The following is a 9,271-nucleotide window of genomic DNA, read 5'->3' on the forward strand; positions in this document are numbered from 1 at the left end:
AATAATGACTTGGAATAATCGTTGTCATTTAAATACAACGTACCAACTACATTGTATTCAGGGAAAAAAAATTTCTTTAATCTTTACATTCACAAAAATTTTAGTAATCTATAAAGTACAAAGAATAAAGTACAATTTATAAAGTAACACATGATAAGAACTCATTTTAGGATCGATATTTGGCTTAGTTTGTTTTAATTGTTCCAAGGAGCTGCGGGTATTATCAAGAGATGAAAGACAAACAATCATTCAAAACATGGTGTAAAGAATCAGAGAACCAGACATTGTTTTCTTCGTTTTATTACTTAATTTTTTCAAGCAACGCAGCCAATTTTGATGCAAACAAAGTTAACCTATCTACTGTCTCTCTTTCCCGTTTGGTCGATCATTTGTCTCTCCTGACCTTCATTTCTGATTTTCTCAAATATTTAGTTATCTGTGTCCATGTGTCCCAGGTAGCTCCTTCGCCATCACCTTAAATATAAAAACAGAAAATATATAATATATAGATATAAAAATAGATTAAGGACTCCAGTGATATCAATCTTGTGTTATATATCATCCACACATTATTGCTTAATTGTTACCTAAGTAAATATATCAAAAACTGGATTCTGAATAGAACATCTAGATCTAGTATCATATGGGGTGAACTGAGCCCATTTTGCTAAGTTAATACCATTTATCTAGCTGAAAGGAATTGGTCATCCTGGTATACAAAAAATATTGACATATATAATCTGAATATTCAAATAAATTGTTTTATTAGTTGTATATGGAGTTTCATGAAGAGACTTACTTTTACAATCGACGACAGACTTTTACAATTTAACCAGAGACCAACTCCAATTACTAAAATGTAAAAGTCAACTGTCGAATGTAAAAGTAAGTCTCTTCATAAAACTCCTTTATTAATAATTGTAAAGTCAGTTTAAGGCTTTATCTTTTTTTCCCAAAGTCTAGGTACAAGAAAAAACCTCAAATAAAGTAATGGCTGTAACCCCAAAAACGATTTGCTCAGAACGTCACAGAACAGCAAAGTACTACGCAATCAAACTTATTAATCATACCATAAAACTAAAAAAAAAAAAGGCGACAGTAACAAACCTGCCGTCCCTGAGTAACCATATGCTGTAATTGTGTAGTTGGTGCTGGCATTTGCAACCAAGAAGGTACTGTATTCAGCGTAAGTAATTCTCCCATTATGATCAACCATGTCTACTCGCAATATACTGTTACCACTTGTCGTCAACACATGAAGAATTTCACTCCCTAAAAAAGGGGAAATTTATGTTTTAAAAAAGGCAGTCATTTTGAAGAAGCTGAAAACATAACATAAACTTTTGTAGAATGAGTTTTAATGTTTGAAAGGTAAAATTAAATTACATGGAGCACACAGTAGGTGTGACCGGTCGACGGGGGATGCTTTCTCATCAATGACACCTGATCATTCCTTTAAAGTTTTAAGAGGTCCGTGTTAAATCTGCTTCAGATTGCAATGTATTTTGAGCTGTTTGTTATCTTCCCCTCGGCAACATTGATAGCTGGTATAAAGACGAAAAATGAACCCACCCCCCTAGAATAATGACCAGGGTCATGTTTGTCAAGTATCGCTCAAAAGGACATAAAAAACCATTTACGTGTGACCTGTTACGTATCACTCTGTTGGAAAAGGGGTCATACTTCAACGGGGGTCAATTTTTTATAGGATGTACATATAAAAACAATTATCCCTAGGTCTCTTTTTCGAAAAAAAAAAAATCAATTTTTCTACGGTTGGGGTCATTTTTTTGTCTCTCTGGTCATTATTCTATGGGGATCATTATTCGTCTTTACACCACTACACATAGTCCAAAGCATATACATACATGTATTATTGACTGAAAGTTTGATACTAATACTTGCTTTCTATAGCGAAAAGGCGTTCATTTTCTAAGCCAATACAAACCTAGCCAAAATTCTTGCAACAAATCCCCAAAACCTCTGACATAGTCTGACCAAGGCCTACTAAAATCTTCTGATCCGCCAAGCATTCTCTGAAAAACCTGCATTGGTAATAATAAATGTAAAGATGAATTCAATGCACTGATCTGGCTTGTATAATTATTTTTAAAAAACATATCAATCAAATGAATTCATTAATTATAACCTAATACAGTGTATATAATTCTATTGTTTTATAGCTAAGAAATTTTGCTCTTTGAGATTCGATGTTGACTAAAAATATTGCTACTTTGTAACGTCATGAGCAATAACTAACCTAACTCACAACCAAATTCATTACAAACCCCAAGGTACTGTGAGCACTGAGCTCGCTTAATGATACCTTCGCCTCCAATATAATTATAATGGCAAAATCCATGTTCTGCTTTGGGAGACCCGAAATATGTGTCCGATCAAAAATTATACAAGGAGGTCACACTGGCAATATGTTACAAAATTACATTTGAAAGACTCATAAAATTTTATTCAGTGTTACAAGAGAAGTTGCAGATAGGAGATGGGTACCCCAAAACGTAACGGACGGCCGGACACTCCCATTACTATATAACCCCCCCCCCTTGCTTTTCAAGCAGGATATATAATCAAGGTATCGAGAGTCATGGCCAAAAAATCACTGACCTTGCGCCGGGGCATTGAAACAGCTCAATCAATCAATCAAACAAGTCAATGGACACAATTTTATAACAAGTTGTTAGACAGACACCCATTTTTAGACGGTGGCTATATATAGCCACAGGCTATTGCTGCTGGTCTGTGTACACTCGGAGATCCTCGGATGACTCGTACCTCGCACATAACCTCGGACGTCAACGGTGATCTACCATCTTGCTGATTCAGTCATGTGATCTTATTTGAATTTCTTTCAAATGTCATACTTTTGAGATCGGAGTTATTTTTTGGCACACTCAACAGTTTCTTCTTGCTTTCAAAGCCTTTTAACATGAGGATGTAATCAAAACCTGTTTACGATAAAGAATTGCACAACTTAAGAAACATTTTCGAAGAACGTTATGCAGAGCGAAATATGAAATGAGTGATAAGGCAGTTTTCCGGCGGAGAAATGTAAGGATCTGTTGCGTATTCCTCCACCAATCACATCCGAGGTTTGAATGGAGCGGAGCGGAGTCAGCCGAGGATTGCCGATTGGTCTGTGTAAACACAAGGGGACCCTAGCGGCGATTTTTGCAGAGTGAAAATAATGAAAGTAGACTTATTTCGATGTTTGAAAATAAAATTTGCATAGTTAACAAATACTTTCAAGTTATTTCAGAGACATTTCGTTGATGGATACAAAGCCTAATTCCTGATATTTGCCGTTATCAATATTTCTCGTCTCATGAATATTCATTTAAAGGTGGCAGAGGATAGTTTCGAATAAAGTACCGGTCAAAAAATAGAAAAATAGAGAAACCTGAGGTTTGAATGCATATTATAGGTAATTTTATAGCTAGAATATTTTATGGGTGCATTTGGAGGGAAATGGTGGCCTTGTGTATTTTATTGAAATATGACACTTTATTGTCACTACTACTGTATATGGGATATGGATGAGAAATACGAAACTAAGCTCAAAACTCACTCTACCGGTATTTCACCGGAAAAGCGGTGTGGGTTCATAGGATGAATTGTAGCTTGAAAACGAGGTGGTTGAGCCATCATCTCTTGCTGTTCATTGGTATGTACAAATGTTATTCTGCAATTTGTGTGGTAGCTTAGGTCAGGCGCACGGGCCTGGAAGCAGATGCAGCTGCGGCGAAATAGTGAAAATAGGCTTGATTCACATGAAATTTTGAGATTGTCCCTGTGCCATCTTTAGGGCTCATTGTGTAAGTTGTACATGTTTTATTCCTAAAATCTTAAAATTTCTCAAGGGACTACATCATACTATTATTACATGTAGAGGGAATTTAAAATTTTTCAATGCACATTTTTAAAGCAGCTCAATATTAAGTAAACCGTCAGTCAAACGTTTTGATTGCAAAAAAAAAACTATCCTCTGCCACCTGAGTTACGCCGAACTAAACTAACTCGTACACCAACCGACTCGTATATTCGTAATCAAACTACAGATGTCAATTCGTACAATTTTTTTCGTTTTTTCTCACATGTTCGAAAAATCAGTTTCGTACGCACATTGTTATAAAATTACCAATTAATTGTTGAAAATTATTTGAAGATTTAATTGTATGATTGTTTCACTATCTAACACCGAAATCAAATACTAGTAATTATTACTAGTAATTGCTAAACAACACACGGGATCACTACATCTTACTCAGTTAATAAAACGGTTGTTGGAATGCCATAAATTTGCTAAGTTTATTACCATTCTAGTTTTTAAAAATAAGACTTTGTCTGATTATCTCGGACACAAAAACGACTCAACGGATAAAAATTTGTCAAAGCTATAAAATATTTACAAAGACTATAACGGACAATTTACCCACATATTTCATTCCTATTTTATAGAAAGTCTATAACGTGCCTCTAATAAATATACCCTTTAAAGGGTGTACGAAAAAGTACACTCAAATACATGTGCATGAAATAAAACTGGTATTAGGATTTTATGCGATTTTAGTGGGCTGAATTTAGGTCAGTCTTCTGGTGTGTTCACAAAGCAGTAAATATGCATTGCGCAGTGATTCGCAGGGTTATTGCATAATTATTAGAATATTATACCGGTATAAGATTCTTTAGTTTAATGATAGTAAAAATATTGTCCATAACTTTAGTACTTATTAATAAATCTTCACAAGGTCCTATTTGTGTGCGAGATTGGTTTCTGGCTTTATTTGAAGAATTAAGGGAGACTCAACTATGTGAATCAAAGAAATTCCTTAATTTAAGTCGGAATTATCCAACTTGTTTTTAGCAAAGAGGAAACTTGACACTGCTTTAGACATTTTGACATTATCATCGTGTGTCGTAAGGCGACACAACACATTTAAATGAAATCTTATAATTTGCAATTGTTTATATATGCATATACCTATTTGAAGTTTGCTATGTTTTTTGATAAAAATTGTTATAAGATAGTAACAATTTTAGATTACAGTGAGAATTCATAACACTTTACTTTTTAGTAAAATATAAATTTATATATTAAAATACAGGTAGATATTGTGAAAAATTGAAATAAACTTTTATAATTTCCATATCATTTTACAAAATCTTAAAACATTTTTTTCTTATATACTGCCAGTCGCCATTTGACGTAGCGAGTTTGCTTTGGACTCACGGCCTGAAGAAGTCCATGACTTACGTCGCGGATTCGACTCCCACTGCGGGAAATGGAGATACTTAATTCAGATTGATATCCCGTGTCGCAGTAATTGCTAGTCAGAAAATATCCTTCGCTGCTAAAAATGTTATTCTCGAAAGGGGTGTTAATTAAACAAACAAAATCATTCATGCCACCGTCTTTCAGTACTCACAGTACTTTGATTTAAACTAGAAGTACTGCGAGCACTGAGCTCACTAAATGATACCCCTGCCTCCCATATGATTATGGTGGCAAAGTCCATGTTTTGCTCTGGATTACCCGAAATGAGTGTCAGAACAAAAAGAAAAATAGGAAGTGTACAATGGCAGTATGTAACAAAGAATCAATAAAAGTATCATGAAATTTTATTCAGTGGTTTTGGAGGGATTGAGGGTAAGATATGGGTACCCTTAATTATATAGAAAGAATGGCAGTGTCCATTGATTTGCCATGGGAAACCCGAATTATGTGTCCGATCAAAAAGTAAATAAAGAGGTCACAATGGCATTATATAGCAAATATTCTGTGAAAGTTTCATTAAATTCCATTCAGAGGTATAAGAGGAGTTGCGGATAAGAGATAAGTACCCTAAAGCAAAACAGACGGACGGACATCCCGAACTCTAGTATATACCCTTTAACATTTCGTCTCGTCCCTTTTGAGGGGGGCATAATGCCATATTTTTCGAATAATTATTCCTTATTTGTGTTAATAACATGAATCCAGTAGATTATATTTAAAGTACATGTATTTTAGACATAAAGTCCACAAAAAATTATCCCTTTGCCTATTCTACCAGAAGATTGTCTTATACTAGTATATGAACTAAATTGTATAACATGGTTAGAATTCTCACGATCAGAAAATTTTTATTGGTCACTCCTAAAAAAATTTTATTCAAAAATGTGTGATGAATCACATTGATTCTTAAAAGTTTGATGTACAAACCGTCCACGCCAAATTTCCTTCTAAAGAACAATACACTTTGACATGCTGGCCCTTCATTGTGACGTTATAAATTCCGGAAGTGGTTTCAAAGCTAGATAGGCAGTCGCAATCTGAGCATGCTTCCTCTACGAAAGATGAATATATGAAGCAATTTTCACATTTTAGAAATTAATATTGTTACAGTAGATATTTTTGTTGGGTATGCCAGGGCATTAGCGATATCGATGGTTGAAAACGTAGGATGATTTGTATAAAGGGCTTCCTACGTTTTCAACTGTCGTTGATGTCCCTGGTATACGAACAAACTTGACAGTGATTCCTTATATTTACATTTATATGTGAAATTTTGATTTTAAAAAAAAACTTTAAAATGTAGTGACAAAACAAGTTTTAATTTTGATATTTTTTCCCCATAATAGGGTGTCAAAGTAGAATAGCTACCAAAAAGCGACCTTAATAAATATCAAATTCCATATACATTTACATACTAGGAATAAAGGTCACGTTGAGATACTTAAGATCTCGGATTGGATAATATAAAGAACAAGGTCCACTTGCCTTTCTTATAGACTTTTACAGACAAGATATACTAATAGTGTACAGGGGCGTAGCTGCCTATACGCCAGCACGCCATGGCGTGCACATCTTTTAGTCCAAAAAAAAATTACTGTGCATTTTTATAAAATTTATTATTAAAAAAATGATCATACCGTCATATAAAAAATTAAATTCCTAAAAATTCCGTGTAAACTTACTATGCCTGGCATGATTACATTCTATTAATTCAGCGCTATATCCAACAATACTCAATAGAGTCCATTTTATTCATATTGCTAACCATGCCGGTAGCAAGCGCAAATGCAGAGAGGTCCTTCAGCGTTTTGCGGCGATTGAAAACGTACGTCCGTTCCACTATGTGAAATGACAGATTGTCATCGCTTGGACTTCTCCATATTCACAGAGATTTTAAAATTGATACAGAAAAAGCAATGAAACAATTTGTTAATGCTAAATCCAGAAAAATGGATTTTGGAGAATTTTAGGTAAAGGCTAAACGATAAATCACGAAACATGACGCCGCACGTTTTGGGGAAATTAAATTTGCTGGATTGAAATTGTTTTGTTTTATTTTTATTATTTAAAAATTAGACAAAAAATGGAACTAAAAATACCTTTTTAAAGTAATCACAAAAATTCAGACAATGCACTTGATTTTATATAAAAAAAAAAAAACATAAATATTTTTTAAATATTAATAGATCAATTGTTTTTTGGTGTCATAAATCAAAATATCGCGAAGTTGACTTCATCTCGTAGCATACGTTATATATTTAAAAATACCGTAAATTTTGTTCAGTCTAAAAGTGAAAACCCAGGAGCTTCCGGGGGCTTCGCCTCAAGGCGGCCCCCAGACCCCCTGCCTTTTTTGGCGTGCACATCATTTTCGTCTAGCTACGCCCCTGGTGTATACTATAGTACATGAATTGCATAAAATATATTTACAAATATGAAAAATAGAAATTTTGACTCGGTGTTTAGAAGGAAAAAAAACATGGTTCTTAAAAATAAAATTTAAATAAAAATTAAAAAATAAAAATTTTATGGCTTTTCCGTGATTTCGTGGTGAATCTCATCACGTAAAATCAATTTTCTTTATATTTTGTACGAAAAATGAAATGGGTTTTTGATTAGGAAGTACTGATTCATTCATTGGAGAAGACGACCCAATCCAGGGGCCATAGCATAGCCTATTTTGTTCTTTGATTTTAAAATAAACATTTAAACAAAGGTTTTCTTAATAAATCTGCAATATGAGTTACATAAAAAGATTGCATAAACAAACCTTGACTAAAATTTGGAGTTGTTGATTCTAGAATACTTCCATTTCCAGTTTCTGGGTTTCTCTAGGAAAAGAAGAGAAATTTTTCTTTCATTGTTAAATTTGTATAATTATGCAACTGAAAAAAAAAACTAGAGGTACTGTGAGCAATGAACTCACTAAATGATATCCCCCGCCTCCCATATGAATATAATGGCAGTGTCCATGTTTTGCTATAGGAAACCCAAATATGTGTCGGATCAAAAAGTAGAATAGGAGGTGCACAATGACAAAGTGTGATAAAGATTCTGTGAAAGACTCATCAAATTTCATTCAGTGGTATGAGAGGAGTTGCGAATAAGAGATGGGTACCCCAAAGAGAAACAGACGAACGGACATCCCGATTACTATATACCCTCCCGCTTTTCAAGCGCGGGGGGGGGGGGGTTATAAAAATCAATGGATATGTAAGTGGATTTTTTTTCCTCATCTCTAAATATCCATATACTATTTTGATTTCCGCTAAAGTGTCATATAAAACTTCCGCTAAATTTTCACAAATTTTCTGTTTAAACAGAAACGTCCTTTTTCCTAAAATTTAAACGTCCTATCAACCAACTAAATGACCAACGCCGAATAACTACTGTTTTGGAGAGATTTTTTTATTCCAGAGAAATACTGATTATATTAATTATAACTAATTATATACTGAAAATTGTGGAAACTAAAATATGCTAAAATGTATTTACGGAAATACTTTGTAAATCTAACAAATATACATAACGTTGTAAACAACAAACCCTTTGAAACCGCTTGCAGCTTGAACCAGAAATAGCCGTAAAATAACTTCTAGAACCATTACTAAGTCGGCATTGTCCGCTCTTTTTGGGTCCACAGATCTCAATTGCCAGACATAATTTCTCGTCTATACACATTTTGGCACACCGACGCTTCGTCATAAAAGGCGAAAGTTCAAAAGTAGCCATAGTCCCGATGTTGTCACTTTGGGAAACTATCTCTGTGAATTTAAATTTTCCAATGGCAATATTTCCTTCACAAATCGTTGTAAAATCAAGAAACATTAAATAAACCAAAGGGATAATAGTTCGAAAATATTTTGATAAATACTGCATATTCTTTGCACTGGGATCAGGGCTGCTCGACTAGAAAAAAATTTTCAAGGTGGAAAGATGTTTTACCTATCGCAGGGATGGAATTGATATCACTTTATCGAT

General features: G+C 34.0%; 1 protein-coding gene across 1 annotated transcript; it reads right to left on the minus strand.

The window, feature by feature from the left end:
• Positions 1-284: 284 nt before the first annotated feature.
• On the minus strand, positions 285-9,120 carry LOC134269654 (angiopoietin-2-like). Its single transcript, XM_062751865.1, has 6 exons — positions 8,837-9,120; positions 8,061-8,121; positions 6,218-6,342; positions 1,949-2,045; positions 1,108-1,272; positions 285-474 (listed from the first exon to the last, which is right to left on the minus strand). Exons 1-6 carry the CDS (start codon positions 9,116-9,118, stop codon positions 386-388), a joined length of 819 nt encoding a protein of 272 aa, XP_062607849.1. The 5' UTR covers positions 9,119-9,120; the 3' UTR covers positions 285-385.
• Positions 9,121-9,271: the final 151 nt, after the last annotated feature.

This window comes from Saccostrea cucullata, unplaced genomic scaffold (assembly GCF_032062105.1).
Source record: "Saccostrea cucullata isolate Sc308-1 unplaced genomic scaffold, CSIRO_AGI_Scuc_v1 ctg15119, whole genome shotgun sequence".
In the NCBI taxonomy this organism is placed as follows: domain Eukaryota; kingdom Metazoa; phylum Mollusca; class Bivalvia; order Ostreida; family Ostreidae; genus Saccostrea; species Saccostrea cuccullata.

Coding starts and splice junctions, on each gene's coding strand:
- LOC134269654 (XM_062751865.1), bottom strand. CDS start 9,118: ATGTTTCTTGATTTTACAACGATTTGTGAAGGAAATATTGCCATTGGA. Junction 6,343..8,060: donor AACTCCAAATTTTAGTCAAG/GTTTGTTTATGC, acceptor CATCTTTCGTAG/AGGAAGCATGCTCAGATTGC. Junction 2,046..6,217: donor AAGGAAATTTGGCGTGGACG/GTTTGTACATCA, acceptor TTACCAATGCAG/GTTTTTCAGAGAATGCTTGG.